The sequence below is a fragment of the Thermobia domestica genome, chromosome 3 (assembly GCF_964235325.1).
Source record: "Thermobia domestica chromosome 3, izTheDome1.hap1.1, whole genome shotgun sequence".
Lineage (NCBI taxonomy): Eukaryota > Metazoa > Arthropoda > Insecta > Zygentoma > Lepismatidae > Thermobia > Thermobia domestica.
In genome coordinates this window covers 280,699,300-280,719,321 of record NC_137456.1, presented here as the reverse complement: position 1 = coordinate 280,719,321, position 20,022 = coordinate 280,699,300, and the positions used below count along the sequence as shown (strand labels likewise).

At 37.2% G+C, this 20,022-nt stretch overlaps 1 protein-coding gene across 1 annotated transcript; it reads left to right on the top strand.

Moving 5' to 3' along the window:
* The first annotated feature begins 1,185 nt into the window (after positions 1-1,185).
* Positions 1,186-2,043, top strand: LOC145682239 (uncharacterized). The gene has a single exon (XM_081753822.1). It carries the CDS (start codon positions 1,186-1,188, stop codon positions 2,041-2,043), a length of 858 nt encoding a protein of 285 aa, XP_081609948.1.
* The last annotated feature ends 17,979 nt before the right edge of the window (positions 2,044-20,022 follow it).

The following is a 20,022-nucleotide window of genomic DNA, read 5'->3' as shown; positions in this document are numbered from 1 at the left end:
CTGCAGCATTGAAAAACGTGGATATTCATTAGAGATTTGCTAAGGTGAAGACTGTACATAAGAGGTAAGTAAAATCAGATTTCTCAGTGCAAATGGATGTATTAATGTGTAGTACAGGCTGATATTTATTTCAAATCGTGTGTGTACTCACTTTGCATCGAAAAGCATGTTCTGATGTGTGACCTTGGGGGGGCTGACTACTGGATTATATTCTACCCCGTATTTTCCTAAGATCGGCCATGATGGCCGACTACTGGAAAATACGCAAATTGTTTGAAACTTAGTGTTTTCCGGTACAGAGAATGAACCTTATTGCCCTTAAACAATGATATGAAAATATCCCTTTACAAAACGTATTTACCCAGTAGTCGGCCTAGTCAAACGAAAACGGCCGACTAATGGAACATGTTTCGTCCAGTAATCGGCCTTCTGCATATACAGAGCCACAATAGCCTGCAACTTTACAATAGCCTATTTTGGTGATGGTGTGTGGATAGTTGGGATGAAGGGGGAGAGGTTAAACCATATAAACGTTAATGCTAAACAGTTAAATAAAGGATTTAATAAGTTCTTCATATGTTTTTTTTTTAATCCCATGCCCACTTGCTTTCATATTGCATTCACACTGCCTTTTCTTGTACTTCTGTCCGCTGCATTTCTGCTCCTTTATTTGTTCGCTGTCTTTCTGAGCATTGCCCTGTATTTTAATTTGCTCTAATTCTTCTTGTCTTTCGCATTTCCTATCCTATTCTAACTACATAAACGTTATAACAAAAACGTAAAATTCAGGATTTAGCGATAGGATCCTTTATACACTTTTTTATGCTTTTTATACTTTCATGCTTCACTTGTTTTCACATGTCACATTGCTTTTACTGGTAAGTTCGTAGTTTTTCCTCCGTCTGTCTAATACATCTTGCTTTTGTCTATCTTTTTCAGCAGTGAATAATTATATATTTTAATTTTCACTAATTCATATCTTTCCTATTCTATTTTCAGTTCATTGTCATGCCGAGACAAACAGTAAGGCCTATTCACCAATATCCTGAGGAAAGTCTCAAGTTAGCTCTACAGGAAATAAGGGAAAGTGGCATGAAGATCAGAGAAGCAAGTCGATTGTTTGGTGTTCCCAGAGCAACATAACAGGACAGATTGCATGGTCGAGTGCCGGATAAAGTGAGACAAATGGGACCAGATACGGTATTGACTAAATCAGAAGAAGCAAAGTTAATCGAGTGGATATGTAATTTGGCAAAAGCAGGTTTCCCTCTGAAGAAAGGGGAAGTACTTCAAACGGTTGGGAAAATTGTTACAGCAGATGGTCGAAAAACACCATTTAAAGACGGCATTCCAGGTAATAAGTGGTATTATAGTTTTTTAAGAAGACACCCAGAACTGTCCTTGCGAGTGCCTGAGGGACTAACCATGAATCGTGCTGTAGTGTCGGAAGAAAACATCAGGATTTGGTTTCGCAACCTAAAGGAATATCTCCGACAGAATGATGCAGAAGACATCTTGCAGGACGCCACAAGGATATTTAATGGTGATGAGACGTCATTTAGTATGTGTCCTAAAACAGGAAAAGTCTTGGCGCCTAAGGGTTATAAAAATGTCTACATAGTGCAGCGTGGAAATGAAAAGGAAACAATCACTGTTCTTCTTGTATTTAGCGCTGACGGTCAGGTTCTTCCGCCTGTCGTTGTGTTTCCCTATGTGAGACCTCCGCGAGATGTGGTGGAGAGTATGCCTGAAAAATGGATCTTAGGACGTTCTGAAAGTGGCTGGATGAAAAGTGACATATTCTTTGAATACATAGCAAATAGTTTTAATCAATGGCTGTGTAATAAAAATGTTAAAAGGCCTGTTCTTCTTTTAGTGGATGGACATAGTAGTCACATCACAATGCAGGTGAGTGAGTTTTGCTCAGAGAATGGAATAATCCTCTATGCTCTGTATCCAAATTCAACTCATTTGCTGCAGCCAGCAGATGTCAGTGTTTTTAAAGCACTGAAATCTGAATGGAAAGCTACAGTTAGGAAGTAGCAAAATGAACCAGAGAATGTCAATTCAGTTCTAACAAAATCGAAATTCTGCCCGCTTCTCAAAACAGTATTGACAAATATATCCATGCCAGAGGCAATCAAAAATGGATTTAGACGTTGCGGACTTTTTCCTTTCAATGAAGACAATGTTGACTATTCCAAATGCATTAGAAATGTCGTTGAATGCTTACAAACTCCAATAGTATCTAAAGAAACTGTTTCTTTGGAAGCTTTTGATAGTGCTTCACTTGTAATTAACACTCTCCGAGAGACACTCCAGGAAAGAAATGTAGATGTGGATACAGTTCTGCAAGAAATTGAAAAGGCAAAACGTCATCAGTATCCAAATCAGCCTACTGTTGTTAATCCAATCCAAACAAGGACAGAGACAGCTGATTTGGATGTAAGTGAACCATTGAGCTTCCTCCAGACACAAGCTTTCTGAAGGACTTAAATACTGGGATATATACCATTTCAAACGATGGGACTTTAGAAGAACAAACTAGTATTCTCACTCAACTTGCAGATGATGTTCCAGAAACATTGCAAGAAAACCAAAGTGCATCAACTCCTACTCATACAGTAGTTTCTTCAGAAGCATCATGTGAGCTTTTGAAGTCAGTTGATGTCAGTTCTACAAGTCGCAGGAAAAGAGATTCTGGGTCAATTTCTCCTGCTTTTGCAGATCATCTGTTTTGGACAGGACCAGATCTTCATAAGAAAAAAGCAAAGACTGTACGAGATAAACCTCCTCAAGCCATTTCCTCAGCTGCGTGGAGGAAGTTTATGAAGGAGAAAGATGCAGCAAAGGCACCAAAACAAAATACGAAATCAAGAAAGAAAGAAGAAATGTGTACAGCAACTGGCAAATGCGGTCAAAAGCAGAAGACGAAATCAAGCTTAAACCGGGCACTGACCAGGGATGATATCGAAACTGCACCTTGAATTAGGAGACATTCTATATATTTCCTGATAGGACATCTCAAGCAAGTTCCAAAACAGGTGTTCGTTTCTTGCCCGGAAGTGACCCCGCCTTTGCAGGGGTTAAAATATATAGAACATTTTGACCTATTTTCTATAACAGGTGTACATAAAGTACGTTGCTACACCTAACAGTTGAAACCTATGCTAAAACGCCAAAACACCTGTTTCATCATTGTAAAAGCATAATTTAACGAAGTGAAAATATTTGCCCCAGGGTCTCCGTAGGGTCCCAGGTGGGGTCCAACTCAAAATTTGCAATTGAAAAGAGGGGCAAGTAGCATGTCGTTTGAAAGCTAGTGTTAAAAGGAAAACGATAACAGAAGTCTCACAGCTCTAATCAAACTCTGTGCAAAATGGCCGAAGATTCAAAATTTGAAAACAGTGCATGGCCACCACTAGAATTCCAAAACAATGAAACAGGTGTCAAAATTCTAAAACACGTGTTTCATTACTTGAAAAGTGCTATTTATCGAAATGATAATGTTTACCCCAGGGTCCCCGCAGGGTCTCAGGTGGGGTCCAACTCAAAATTTGCAATTGAAAAGAGGGGCACGTAGCATATAGTTTGAAAGCTATCCCGCTACAACTTACCGACAGCCCGTCTGGTAGAAGCGATCTAGAAACCTCTAGACCACGTGGCTGTTTTGCATTTACAAGTGTCGTTTTGATGTGAAGAATCACATAGTTCGACATTTGTTACAAAGCTTTAGGTGTAAGAGGTGGTCATGAACTTTAAGATTCAGCATGTAGAAGTAGTGTAAACACCCCACCATTTTGCACAGGATTGGCGTAGAGAGGAAAGATTGGTTCCATACGCTGTCTGTTTTGAGAAACTTTGAAAGAAAATACTACTTAACCCATTTGAAAATGTGTAGTTTGACCGCTGCCCGCATATAGGGACTCCAGGACATACGTTTTCATTTCTATACATTGAACATTTGCAATGACGAATTTAGAAATCCAGCAACCCTGACTTATAGCCCGTGATTAGCTTGAATGAAAAGCTGTATTAGTCAATTTGCAATAACGTTAATTTACATCTAGAAAATTGATCCTCTAGATTTGCAAAGAAGCTTCACAAGCTCATCAAGTTGATGGTGACAAACTCTGTCCTCCAGGACATTACAATGACTGTAGACGATTATGTTACGTTCGAAGATAATTCTCAATTCCAGCCCTTGGACACGGCATCAAATCAACAAGGAACTGCTTCGGGTACCGAAGGCGATCCTGATTGCGACTACCTGGACCCAAATCCTTTTCAGGAAACCGCATTTTGGAGATCATGGAGTGAAACGAAATTGAGGGATATTGTAGCAGCTTATAACAACGCATCCAGTGGTCGTAAACTCAAGGATGAGAAACGTGTAGCAAGAGTTGACATCTGTGCAAGTGACATCATTCGGATGAAACTATTCCTGGACAAGGCATCCAAGCGGACCAAGCTAGCAGTACTCCGAGAATCTGTCAAAGCATGGTGCAAAAATCAACGCGCTGCTCCGAATTTTTTCAGGATCACTGAAGAAGGCATTGCCGTGGAAGCCTTGGAACAATCGCGGAAGCTGGGGGTTACTGGTTTCAAGGCATCCCGATTCTGGATCCGCCGACTATTGAGAGAAATGAACTGGGGTTCCAGAAAAATCACAAAAAACATGACAATGCCAGCCAGAACAAAAGCACTCGAACGTTCAAACGAATTCGACAGCTACATTCAACAAATCAGGTGGGAGATTGAAGAGGATAACTACAACCTTGGTCAAATTGTGAATCTTGCTCAAAGTTGATTCAATTATGAATTACTAACACCATGAACTCTAACTCAACGTGAAGTAAAAAATGTCGAAACTCAAGTGCGAATCAAAAGTGACACATTCTTACACAGTCCAGGAAGCGATTTCGGCATCAGAAAAGCTCGTGGGTCCGAATGTCATTGTTCTCCGCGAACCATCCAGGAAATTTGGATCAAGGGTCCAATGTAAAATCCTTCAGATCCCTGGAGTCATAATCAGAGCCAACAAGTCAGGAATGATGACAAAAGGCAATATTCAAGGTATACCTGCCACATCTTGTTCGAGACGTTCGAGACGTTGGAGCAAATCGGTATTCCAGTGCTCACTTGATTGGGGTAACACGAAATTAGTTGGAATCACCCAGATTCCAAGATATGATCAAGTACGCTTTCGGCAAATGTGGATATATCGACCTTCCTGACGATTTTAGTTACCCGTTAGTGAGAGACTTGTCTTTCTGTTTCCACACAAAGGATCCAGCTTTCTCGACATGTTCGATTCTGGACGACGAACACTGCATGAAGAAGAGTTTTATTCAGTGCAGTTGGTGTCACCAACCACTGTGCATTTATCACTTCTTCATGAACAATAGCATGGCCGCACCCCTACACGAGACACTCAAGCCTCACTATCATGCCGTAGAGTGATCGTCATGCATATGGCCCTAATACCTGCATAACAAGGATACAGTCCTGGCAGCTACCACGTTGCTACAACCGTGGCGTGTGACTTACGTGGCTCTCACACATAGACCAGAACAAAAGCCAAGCTTCAGGAAACAACATTCGACGGAGCCGCGTCTTCTAGACTGCTTCTACCAGACGGGTCGTCGGAAAGTTGAAGAGCGATAGCTTATAAACGATATACTTTCTGAAGCATTTCCAAATGAAAACATCGAGGTAGACTCCGCGTGGGACCCTACGAGGGCCCTGGGGCGAACATTTTCATTTAAATAAATTGCACATTTTAAATACTGTAACACATGTTTTAGAATTTTGACATCTGTATCACAGTTTTGGAATTCTAGTGGTGACCATGCACTGTTAGCTGCAGACTGTTTTCAAATTTCGAATCTTCCGCCATTTCACACAGAGTTTGCATTGAGCTGTGAAACTTCTGGTATCGTGTTTCTTTTAACACTAGCTTTCAAGCGATATGCTACTTGCCCCTCTTTTCAATTGCCAATTTTGAGTTGGACCCCACCTGGGACCCTGGGGTAAACATTATCATTTCGATAAATAGCACTTTTCACATAATGAAACACGTGTTTTAGAATTTTGACACCTGTTTCATCGTTTTGGAATTTTAGTGGTGGCCTTGCACTGTTAGCTGCAGACTGTTTTCAAATTTTGAATCTTCCGCCATTTCGCACATAATTTGATTAGAGCTGTGAGACTTCTATTATCGTTTTTCTGTTAACACTAGCTTTCAAACGATATGCTACTTGCCCCTCTTTTCAATTGCAAATTTTGAGTTGGACCCCACCTGGGACCCTGCGGAGACCCTGGAGCAAATATTTTCACTTCGTTAAATTATGCTTTTACAATGATGAAACAGGTGTTTTGGCGTTTTAGCATAGGTTTCAACTGTTAGGTGTAGCAACGTACTTTATGTACACCTGTTATAGAAAATAGGTCAAAATGTTCTATATATTTTAGCCCCTGCAAAGGCAGGGTCACTTCCGGGCAAGAAACGAACACCTGTTTTAAAACTTGCTTGAGATGTCCTATCAGGAAATAAATAGAATGTCTCCCAATTCAAGGTGCAGTTTCGATATCATCCCTGGTGAGAAGCAAAGATTCTACAGATTCTGGAAAACAACAATTAGTCCCAAATACCGAACGTAAATTGTGCACTGAATGCAACGAAGAACTTTACAGTGATACTGAGGACGATCCTGAGAAGAACGTAGGTTGTGATAAATGCCCAAATTGGTTCCATCTGAAGTGCACAATGTTTGCTGGTCAATCATTTGAAACTGTGATAGACAAAGCATTTTTTTGCTCATATTGCTCCGGTACAAGTCCAGCTTCGTAAATTCAACATTGTTCTCTGAGTGAAGTTCTGTTAGTGCTGCTGTTAATTGTAGAACCTGAAACACCACCAAGATAATCTATTAGGCCTATTATTATTAGAAAATATTTATACAGTTTTATTTCATTTGATAATTTGTTTAAAGAAATAGTTCTTTGAAAGTATTATATCAAGTAATGGAAAATGAGGGCATAAAAATTTACTTTTCAATGAAAAAGTTCCTCATGCAACTTCTTCACTTAGCCTATTTCTTAATCTTTTTTTTTTTTTTTTTTTTTTTTTTTTAACACGGAAAGCCTTAAATTTCCTACTACTGTAATAATTATAAAAGTTGTTAGTAACATATGTATGATAGGCGTATGTAATAAGTAAACTCATTATTTGAATTCTCAATTGTTTCTTTAATAAGCAACAAAACTTTGAGTTAAATTATTGGTTCAGCCTGCTGATTTGAGCTTTTGTTGCAGTGTTGAGAGGGGGGGGAGTGATAGGCTTATTTTTCTTAAAAGACTATGATGAATTTTTGGAACAGATAAGGTAACATCTTAGAGCCAGTAGTTATAAGGCTTTAAATGTTCTAAATTTCAACATGAAAGGTTCCATAAAAATCCCAATTTTGGAGGAAGAGGGAGGTGGCACTAAGCTCCATTTGTTCATAGGAACTACATTTTGTGTATGACCATCACTACACTACTATATTTAAACAAGTTCTTGATATTATTTGTTTGTAGGATTTGTGGCCGACTTTAGGATTTAAAATGGCCGAGTACTGAATTTCGGCGGCCGAGTAATGGCAAAAGTTGTACATTTTACTTTCAATAAATTTATTTCCCTGTGCTAATTATTTAACAGAGAAAATGAGTATTCAGATGTAATATCACTTAAATTATGAATGTTTTGTGCCTACTTCTGTCTGGTTTCATTCTGCATGTTTTAAATTATTACAGTTGATTTTTGAGATACCTCTTAACTGGCCGACTACTGGTAAATTTACCCTACATAGAAATGAGTTCGATCTTCGACTGAGTCCTGTCTTTATTTATATAAATAGACTTTTATTCCGACTCAAATATTTTCAATAAATTGACATAAACAAATGGAAAATCTTGTATTATTCTCATATTTTCCAAAATATATAATTGAAATTGATATAGTTGTAATTATGCCAAATTGTTGCTTCTATAGGCGTTTCCCGCGTTGACAACTGCATCCCTCTGAATGCAATGACGCTCCATTCGCAGAAATTCGAAAAAAAAAAAAAAAACAATCCTAGCATGTTGAGATCATTCGCATTCGCCACTTGACGTTGATTTTCGCAGTACCAGCAGGGCGCCCAGGTCTCAGGTCTGGTCTCAGGTGTTGCAAAACGAATGATCAGAGACAGAAGATAAAAACTGGACTCATTGACTAAACATTTTATTCTATTGCGCATCTTATTTGAATAGACAGACCATTCTCTTCCTTTAGGTTGCAGCAATTTGTCTATTACACGCTGGTTGAAGTCTCGTATTTTCATTATCAGGTCTTTTTGGATGAATGCCAATGCTGATAACTTTTCTTGGAATATGGAATTCTACTTAAAAAAAAAAAAAACAATTCTATTCCATGTGGAAAAACACCTTTATTCTTCTGCTGACGCTATAGGTACAGTTAATATCAATCTCAGAAGCTCTGTATATTCACTAAATGATTTTCCTAGATTTTCCCGAACAATTCTACATTTTCCCGTCTTTCCGCGCGATTTTCGACCGTGACGAGCAAAAACAGAGTCGTTCACCAAAAGAAAACAAAGAGAGTTAGAAGATGTTTTAAAATACGAATTAGGGGTTAAATTTACCTCAAAACAGTCGGCATACAGTCGGACTACGATTGCCAAAAGACACTGCCGGCATTTTGAAAAACGACGTCGGCATGACGTCAGCAAAAGTTTCAATATTGCGTACCAGCGGTAACAAGTCGAATTTTGGAAAATGAATAGATCCTGTATCTTCTTTAATGATGAAGTAAAAATTGAAACTATCCGAAGGTTTTTCTTGTGGGTGGACACTAATCCATTAAATATGTCTTGTGAAAACGGAGTCGGCACTAAGTCGGCATACAGCGGACGGAACGACGACGACAAATGATGGTTGTAAAGATGTCGAAACGCTGACGACGTGCCGACCATAGAAAAGGTAGATATCTGGAAAGAAATGTAGTAAAGGAACTGCACGTAAAGGGTATATGAGAAGTAAATAAAATTACAAGTACGAGAGGATCCTTGACAAAGATTTCAGAAGAAGACGGCAAACAGCGGACGGACCGACCGCGACAAATGTTATCGGAACCTTCCTACCTACCTTCCTACTTATTTCAAAGATTGCAACCACTAAATGCTCACCACGATCACAATACAAGATCAGGTGTAAATAAACTACTTTCTGTTCCCCCACATTCGTAAAAATTCTACTCGAATGCGTTCGTTGCATCCACTATCCGTGTGTGGAATGACCTTCCATGCAACACAAGACAATCTCAGTCAATCAACCTATTTAAGAAGTCGGTTGAGCAGATCCTCCAAAAGTCTACTAAGCAGAGGCTTACTAATATCTGAAAAAAATCTGGTTTTTATACTTCCTACCTTTTTATTTCTTTTGTTCGCTAAATGTATGTGATTATATTATGTGGTTATTTGAAGTAACCTACGTAATCTATGTGTGCATGTGATGTGATGCGTGTGTGTGTGTGTGTGTGTGTGTGTGTGTGTGTGTGTACGTATGATTGGGAGTGTTTTATATATTTTATTATTATTATTATTATTATTGTATTACTAATTATGATACTATTGTATTGCATGGTAAAGTGGGAAACAAGGCAGAAGCCTTAACTTCGCCATGTAAAATAAGACTAAATAAATAATGGTTTTGTGTTTTGTGTTACATATGTTAAATGTTGCTGCGCATGAAAAGATTCGGTTATAGTATGTTCCCGCGCACTGGCGTCTCTGGCATGTAAAATTTGGGGGACATCATAGAAAGTGATTTAAATTGTATTACGTAGCCCAACCTGTTTATTAACTTCGATTGTATTTGTTACCTTTCTGCTTACCTTCACGAACCCCCTAAGGTATATCAAGAACTTGATTACAATCATAGGAACCGTGGTCGATCAGTTGTAAAGCGTTCACCTCTGGTGCTTGGGGTCCAGGGTTAGATCCCAACCCGCGCCAAGTGAACCTTGTGGTGGACAAACATCGTGTGCGTGGGTTTCCTCGGGGTTCTCCCGTTTCCTCCCACTTTCTTCATTCCACCATTTCATTCATTACTCATCATCACCGTGTCCTTAACCTCACCGGCATAGGCGTGGGATGTAAAACTCAAAGATTTCATTTCATTTCATTTTTCGATTACAATGCCTGAATATTACTATATTCCAAATAAATACAATTATTATTATTTATATGATATTCTGTCGTTATAAATTAAATTAGAATAAAATATTGAATATTTTGTACTTAAAAATATTGGGGGGACGCGTCCCCCGCCAGACGCTCGTGTTCCCGCGCAATAGAACGTTGGGTTACTATTGCATAATCGCTCTCAGCTACGCATGAACAAGTCACACAGTAAGAGTAAGTGGGTAAGACTACGACTCAAGGTACTAAATTTGGGTTAATTGCTGTATTGCCGAAACAATTTTAGGATATTTACTGGGTCAATTTGAGAATTTGTTTAAGTTTGTGAGGAAGAATGAGTGAAAGTCAGATAACACTAAAAGTTACGAAAGTGGTTGTTTTCGATGTAAGCTTCACTGTATGTGGAGGCGAATAGACTATTTCGCGAAGAGCTATACTTGTTACGATATAGTGGCGAGGAAGATAATGTGGAAAAGTTGCGTGTATGTAAAGGGAATGACATATGTGTAAGTTATATAGAATTATTAAAAAATAGGGGGACACAGTGGCTCAGTGGTACAGCGTTCACCTTCGGTGCTTGGGGTCCTGGTTCGATCCCACCTCACACCTCGATTTAGAGTTGAATTAATCCTTGCATGAAAAAAAGAATTTCACGTATATAGCACTTCGCATTGATTTTCGTTTCACGACAGAAAGGAACGAATTAACTTAATGTCTTAAAATATTCAATGCTTTCTCACCGAGAATCGAACCCGAACCCCAAGGATCGTGGTCCTTCGTAAGTGTATGGTACATGTATAAACGATATAATCATTATTATAAAATAAAATATGACCAAAAATATGAATCATATTCCCTTAACTTTCTTACTGTAATTTGACAGAAATAACATTGGGTAGCTATTGAAGCTAAGAACGCAAGCTTCTCATTGCATTGGGTATCTATTTTGGATCCCCTGCCCCTTAGTATTTGGTAGGAACTGGGATCGAATTTGATACTTCACGATCTAGAGTTAAATTAAGTTTGTCTTAGTGTCGTTTTCTGTGCCGCACATATGTTGTTTGCCATATGCCATTGAGTGCATGCCGATGATTTATGAGCGTATAGAATTAAAAGATTCTTATTTGATCACGATGGGATGAAAGCATGAATTTCACAATAAGCTGTAGGTCTTTTCATCACAGCAAACGAACAACAGGAATGAACATGAATTGTACCTCAACTGTTCTGTACGGACTCGGGTTCAATCCCAGCTCCCGTCAAGTGAACTTTGTGATGTACTAACATCGTGTGAGTGTAGGTGACCTTTATGTTTCTATTTCATAGAGTTTTCTCTTAACTTCTTCTTATTCAAAGATCAACAAAATAAGTTATTTCTTATTTAAATGTTTCTTTCGGCTGTTATTTTAAATACATACTAGAATAAAAAAATACCAAAATTACCACAAACCTAACATAGTCTTGTGAAAACCCTTCTATTTCTAACCGTATAGTTTGCTATTTTAGAAATCAGACGATGATCCAAAGCATCACCAGTAGCATCATCGTCAAGGGAAAAATACCTTTGAAACGGAAGAGGAAAAAGTAGTATTTCCTATAAGGAAAATGAAACGTGCAGTATGGTCCGATACATCTAAAAGCTTATTATGAATCGTAAATCTTTGTGTCTATGTTTCTTTAAGGTAAATGTTTGTCTCCCTTAGGCTCAATGCTGAAAACAACAAATTAGAATTTCAGTTTACAGGTAAAGAAAAGCAACACACATTAAAAAGTAACTTAAATCGATCATAAAGTTAAATGTTTCTCTCTCCTTTAGCCTCAATGCTGAAAACATCAAATTAGAATTTCAGTTTACAGGTAAAGAGCAACACACACACATTAAAACAAGTGACTTGTAGCCACATTAATTTAAACACTCCCAACAATACATCTTGCTTCTTCCAGCATAAACAACTAATCATATCATATTTTTAGATATACCAAATCAAAACAAGGTTCACATTTATTAAAATAAAACATCAAATTTTATCTACAGGGAATTTAAATTCTTTTTTCTTTTTATTTTTAATTTATGTATATATACACAAATATTTAGAATTTTTCTTTCATTTTTCTTCATTTCGGCTTTTTATGGTAGTCCGAAAATCACCTCAGTAGGCGTCTAAGAGTATACTTCCTTATTCTAGCATAGCAACATACTGGTTTATACCGGTTTAGGGCCCCCTGATAACGGTTTTAGGGTCAAAATTTTCCCACGGAGATGAACGCCGGGATCTCTACTTATGACATTTGTACTTAAAAAGCAAGAAATCACATGTTGCTAATGTTCTCTTTCTCTCTTTTAAAAATCCGTTTCTAAAGAGAAATTGGGAAGTACAACATTCAAATTTCGTTTTATATTTATTAAATCTTATTTTTCTTGCGTGAAAAATGGGCACTTTGCTAGTTGTGCAAATAAGACGTCCCTCATTACACGCTACCTCCTTTACGCGTTGTCACTATAACGTGATTTATGCAGAGAAAACAAGAGGAAAACATGAAAATATTGTATAGCAATATATCAATCACAATGTAAAATCGTGGTGTGGCTTATGCGTGTGCACTTGCCGGGGCATCCTTGCTTCAGTGACTTTAATCTCGAAGACAATCGTCAAGACAAGGCATTGTTGACATGGCAAGGTCTGCTTGAATCGAGGATGTAGACTACGCCAATGTGTATGGATTAATCCAATCCCCCTCGACATACTTTACCAATCATGATCTTAACGGAAAACGATATGGAAATCATAAAAAGAGGAAGCTGAATATTGAATCCATCAAATATCTATTTATAATCAGTCATGTAAGTAGAAATTTATTTCCGGGGGTCCAAAGCTTTCCGGGAGGTCTAAATTCAATATTAGGATAAATTATATTAAAATTAGACTGAACTTACAGATAAGTTGGGATTTTGAGGTAGGCCTGGGCCCCCAGGACCCATCTCATGCATACGTCCCTGTCTACATATGAGTAAGTGCTTTAGACATATTGGCAGTGCAATTACAATCATTGAGAAGAATGGTCTGAACACCAACAGAAGTACATTTCCAGGGAGATCCAGTTTCTTTAAGCTGTTATAAAGAACTATGCAGATAGAGGAAGAATGTTGCCCGTCAGATGAATTCGATCATTTTCTAACAAAAGCCGAAGATTATCAGGCTTCCATTTCAGGGCTTTCAAAACAGCAAAGAAGTAATCGGAACCAGTTCCGGTATCGCGTGACTGAAGCATGTAAGCTTTTAACTTGCAGTTTTCTATAATTCTACAGTTAATAAAGTACAGGTAATTCATATCAAGTGTATTTCATATTAAGAAATTTTAGTTACTTTCTTCCTTCCAAGTTACACTTATCCTTACGTTACGCATGTTAAAATCAATTCACTTTACGTGTTTCCGTGAGAATTTCTCGGAATAAATTAATCGCATTATACAATCTATATAAGCACCTCCCATGACCAGAAACCAGAATTTGCCGAAGGGGACTTCAACGCTATTCATTTCAACGCGCAAAGCCTTCTTTCAAATTTCGTGGAAATTGAAGGCATTCTATCCTCTTTTAAACATGTGCATGCAATACTTATTTCTGAGTCTTGGCTACGGGATTCCCTCTCAAACAACCTCGTTCATTTATCAGGTTTCCATCTCTTTACAAACAATAGAATAGGGTAAACGCGGCAGGGGTGTGGCAATATACTTACGAGACAACTTCCAGGTCAAATTTCTGTCTCAGTAAGCTGGTGTATATAACAGTAGTTCAGAATATATTAAACTCGAAGTCACTGTAGGTCACCAGACATTACTTTTGAGTGTTGTGTATCGTCCCCCCCCGTACATCTTTCACAAACTTTGTTGACGATACTGCAAAACATTTACCCAATTACCAGCATTCCATAATAATGGGTGATACAAATTGGGATCTTTTAACAACGAAAGACGAAGTCTTGCAATATCGGGATACGATCTCGGGCCTTAACCTTGCTATCTGTCCTCTTAGTCCAACCCATCACATAAGGAACTCAGAATCATGGATAGATGTGATACTGGTATTCAAGGAAGAACATGTAATTAGTCACGGTCAAATCCACACACCCGGCATCTCGTACCATGATATGTTATATATATCCTACAAACTTCGAGTTCCGCAATATAAAACTAAATTCACATCATACAGAGACTTTAGGTACATGAATGAAGTAGACCTGAACATCGATGCTGCCTACTTGCCGTGGCACTCAATAAACTACCTCCCTACAGTTAACGAGCAGGTAAATACTCTAAATTCTTTAATAATAAATTTGTATGATAGACACGCCACTGTAGTTAAGAAACGCGTTTCGCGACCTCCATCACCATGGTTAACTGATGAATTACGTTCGTTAATGGCGCGGAGAGATAAAACTTATAGAGCATACAGGAGACATGTTAAAAATAGTGATCCTTCCAGTGATAGTACAATAAATCCCAATACAAAATTCGAAAACTATAGAATATTAAGAAACCGTTGCACTCAAGAAGTAAGGAAGGCAAAACGGCGCTTTGCCTACGAAATACTTGAATTCGAAAATAATGGAGCAGTTCTTTGGAAACGGCTAAAAGTATTAGCCGCTGGGAGAAACATAGCCAAGAATGCAGTTAACTATACGCCAGATGAATTGAACACTTTTTTCTGTCAAAGCCGTATGATACCAGCCTCCACGAAACTTCAAACAATGAATAATATTGTAGCTTCAGAAATTAACTCTCTGTTCTCGTTTTCTCACGTACAGCCTGCACATGTATTAAAAGCGATCCAACGAATTAAATCTCAAGCCACTGGTACAGATGATATTTCAATACCCATGATCAGGAAAATTCTACCGCATGTACTTAATCCTATCACTGACATATTTAATTACTCTCTTGCCACAGATACCTTTCCCACAGTATGGAAACTCGCTAAGGTCCGCCCACTTCCAAAAAAGAACAACGCTGACAATATCGCAGACTATCGTCCTATCAGTATCGTTCCCATGCTTTCAAAGTTTTTGAATATATTGATGATCGAATTCGGGAATATTTAACAACAAATAATTTATTGGATACATTTCAATCTGGTTTTCGAAGTAATCATAGCACATGCACTGCACTAGTAAACGTAACAGAGGATATAAGATGGGCTATTGATAACAGAAAACTGACGCTCCTTACTCTACATGACTATAGTAAGGCATTTCAAACGATTGATTTTGACATATTACTTCAGAAATTATCATTATTGTTTAATTTTTCTGAATCAGTGGTTAAATAGTTTCATTCTTATCTTCACGAACGTAAACAAAGAGTAGTGATCAATCAGGATCACATATCGACATGGCATTGAATCAACAGTGGAGTACTGCAGGGTAGCGTACTAGGTCCTCTTCTCTTTGCCCTTTACATTAATGATCTCCCTAAAATTCTCACATATTGTAAATACCATATTTACGCTGATGATTTTCAGTTATATGCTTCTTTTCCCCAACAAGATAATAATGCGATTGAGAAAAGAAATACTGAGTTAAACAAAATCATCGACTGGTCTACGGCTCACGGGTTAAAATTAAATGCAACAAAATCGCAGTGCATCTTAATTGGCTCCCCAAGAATTCTCTCTTCTATTAATATCTATCAGCTCCCAAATATAAAATTGTCCAATACTGTTATTCCATTCTCTACAAATGTTAAAAAAAAAATGGGAGTCATACTAAATCAAAATCTCTCCTGGTCTGATCAAATAAATGGAGTTTGTAAGAGAGCATTTGGTGCCCTGCATACCTTAAATCGACTAAGAAATTTCTTACCAATATCTCTGAAGATCAAACTTGTCAAGGTACTGGTATCCCACATCTTGACTATTGCGACTCAGTCTATTCTGATCTAACAGAAAATCAAGCAAAGCGCTTGCAAAGAATCCAAAATGCCTGCATTAGATTTATTTTCAATATAACTTACAGGGAACATCTCACATCTTTTTATTAAAAAATGTCATGGCTGACGTTAGTTGGAAGAAGAAATTTACATAACCTTACCCTATTGTACAAAATACTTACTACGTCAGAACCATCGTACCTAGCCCGTAGATTTTTATATTTATCAGACTTTCATACTAGAAGCACAAGATCACAAGATAATTTCTTGCTCTACATACCTAGTCACAATTCTGACTCATACTCAAAATCCTTCACAGTAAGTACTACACGCCTCTGGAACAGTTTACCTCAATTAATACATAACGTTTCCACAGTTGCCAAATTTTAAAAAATCTGTAAATTCCCTTCTCTTAAGTAAAGATAAGGATACTGGTAGCACATCAGACATCTTCGTTTTACCAGATTATTAATAACCCACATATGAACACACAACCAATAGGTAACCTATGTTAATTTGTACTGCCTATATATTCATACTTGTAGGTTTCTCCATGTTATTTTGTTTCCTCTATTGTATATTATTTTCAATTTTTGTTTTTGAAGTATTTAACTATTTTTTTTTACTTAAGTAATATATTCTTTTTTTTATGTGGTTCAATACTTTTCTTTTGTAATTTTTAATAGTTTCTATGTATTGGTGCTTTTTTTTTTTAATGTATGCACGTGGTTAAGTGCTCGGAGAAGGCTGCAGAGCCTTAACTTCGCCACGTAAAAGAAGTCATAAATAAATAAATAAATAAAATATTCGAATTCAAAAGAGGAAAATTAATATAATTTAAAACAACATCTCAGCAGATCCTAGGTTAGTCCATTTTGCAAATTTGTAATCAGTAGTCAAACAAAATTCATAGAGGCTAATTTTTTCTACCTCCTCCGTTAAATAATAATAATAATAATAATAATAATAATAATAATAATAATAATAATAATAATAATAATAATAATAATAATAGATTACCAACTGAATTGATATTTTTTCTTGTCAAGTTCACTATTACCAAGAACTTTATGCAAGAAAGCAAGAACCATTGTTCTCTTTACATCGCATCATGCTTGTGCGTATGTTAGGTACAAACTTGATTGCGCGCGTCTGACGTAATAATGTCACACCTTTGTCTTGATTCATATAGCTCCTTGGGTTAATTATATTACCATTTGAAGCTATGTAATTGCGAGTACTTGTAATTGGAACCGAGGACGCCGATTTCTCTGTAAATTTGCAGAAAACCTATATGAGGATTTTAAGACAAATTACATTCAAATTATGCCAAATATAAATTTATAAATACAATGAGGGGGCCCACAATGAGCTTTGGGGTGGGGGTGCGGTGGCTCAGTGGTAGAGAGTTAACCTCCGGTCTTGGGGTCCCTGGTTCGATCCTTGGGGTCCCTGGGGTAGACTTTGTGGTGGACAAACACCGTGCTCGTGAGTTTTCTAGGGGTTCTCCCGTTTCCTCCCACTTTCTTCATTCCACCATCTTCACTCATCTCTCATCGTCACCGTCTCCTTTAGCCTAACAGGCATAATCGTGGGACGTAAAACTTAAGTATTTCATTTCATGAGCTTTGGGGGGCCCGGGCCCCTTCGCTCCCCCCAGGATCGAAGCCCTTGATTGAAACTACAAAAACTATTCCTGTAATGTTAAAGAAGCCACGAAAACAATAAGCAAGAATAAAAGTGAGGGGGAAGGTCCTTCCTCCACTTCCAGAAAATAGCTATGACGTCCCTCCACTTCCTAAAAAATACAATGGCAAGGATAGGCACGGGGGACGGCGTGATGTCATGCGTTCCCCTACCTTTTCAGATCCACTTTTACCCCTGTAATCATGTAAAATAAACACAGAAGGTTGGTTTCTTTTTTTCAGCTTTCACTTCCCTGCCTTGGCCAAGTTCTTTTCGACTTATTTAGGGTAATTTCTTCTTCATATTTTTCCTTTCTAATACTCCTGTTATTTCGTTTTTTCTCCTCTTTTTATGCTTTAGCCTCAACAGGATAAGAAGGGACTAACTTCTTTTTATTGCATATTTTATTTTAAATCATGTCTTAGTTTTCTCTTTTCTTATTTTTCTTTGGTCATTTACTTTACGTTACAGAAGAATAACAAAATCTCGAATCCTGCTACTGGCCTGAAAATAAACTGAAAGAACTTAAATTTTAAGTTAGTATTTGAAAATTTGCACGTGTAATTGGCTTCTCTTTCTCACTCTTTTTCTCTTTGTTGTTTTGTCAATTTCTCTCCTTAAGACTTATTTTTGTTTGTTACTATTGTTTTCATATATTTTCCCCCCTTGTATTTCCTTTTCACTATTTGTATTTTGTTTTATTTGCGTTTCACCTGATTTCTTCACTCTATAACACTTAACACTGAACACTACACTGGTGTTTCTTTTGTTTTGCGTTTAAATCTGGAATGTTCATCAGGACTGGCTTGTTTTCTTACTTTTCTTTGACATTGAGTTTTGTAGAAATGTTTTTCGTGAAACACAAAACACAACGATGGATTATAAAATATTTAATAAATAAAACAAAATAAATAAAATAGAATAGATATTGAATGAGACGAAATATAGAAACCCACTACCTAATTTAACTATTTCTGGTAGAGTGTTGTGTTAGTTTGTTAAGAATTCCTATATTCATTTGAGTTGTCTTCTATTTTCGGTGTTACTGTTTTGATTTAATTCAGTATATCTCCTTTCCTCTATTTCCAAAGATTTCTTGAAACGTGTCTTGCTAACCTCTGAAATATTTCAACTTTTGAATTTTCATTTATTACAAGATCACGTTTGAAATACACGTGTTTGGAAATTCGATCTTGTCTACAAATACATTTCTCAATTTATTATGTTCAGTCTTGTAAGGCGTTTTCTGAATGAGCCGTGTTCTGAGATATATTCCATTGTTTCATTTTAATTTCTCTAATTGTTAAACTGGGGATAATATGTCATGTTCAATGTCATTTAGGTGATGCTATTCATTGCTTTTTCTACTTTTGTTTAATTATTCTATTTATGTCTGTATCTGTGTGGAATCACCACTTATTTATATCGTTTTTAGATTTTCCCACTTTCTCTTCCAGGTCTCGAGACACTTTTTGAGTGTCTGTATGTGTAGTAATATCTATATACGTTAAAATTTGCAGTTTCTAGATATATGTTTCTTGTTATATGCCGCGTTCTTGTTAGTATGTCATTAATTTTTAATTCTTTCTAACGTGTGTTTTATCTGTGAAGAGTCTATATGCTCACACTAGCTTGACCATTAATATCATAGTATTACACAATTTGAGAACTTTCCGATCTACCCTATAGTCTCTAGTCGCTATCGTTAATAGCTTGTTAGCTACTTTTTAAAGTGTCTTCTGGTGCGTCTATTACGTGCTTTGCGAAGTTCTTATCAATCCGTACTTTCAGATAAATATATTTTTCTACAATTTCTATCTTGATGCTTATTGTCAGTATTGGATCCCTTTGAAGATTTTGTCCGAAAATAGTTACTTTTGTCTTGTTAGTAGATAAATAGATTATTATTTGAGTGCCACTTCTCTAGAGATGCTCCTCTTGATTCTCTCTTGGATGTACCTGATAATACAATGGCTATGTCATCTGCATAACCTACAATTCCTACAGATAGGAAGCCTCGGTATAGGGAAATACAAATTAGAATACTTGAAGGGGATTGGCTGCTGCCAGGAGCCAATCAGAATCAAGATGTCTCAGCTCTTGTGTGTATATAAGGCTGCACGTTTCTCGTGTATCTCATAGTGTCTGATGAAGCCAAAATGTTAGT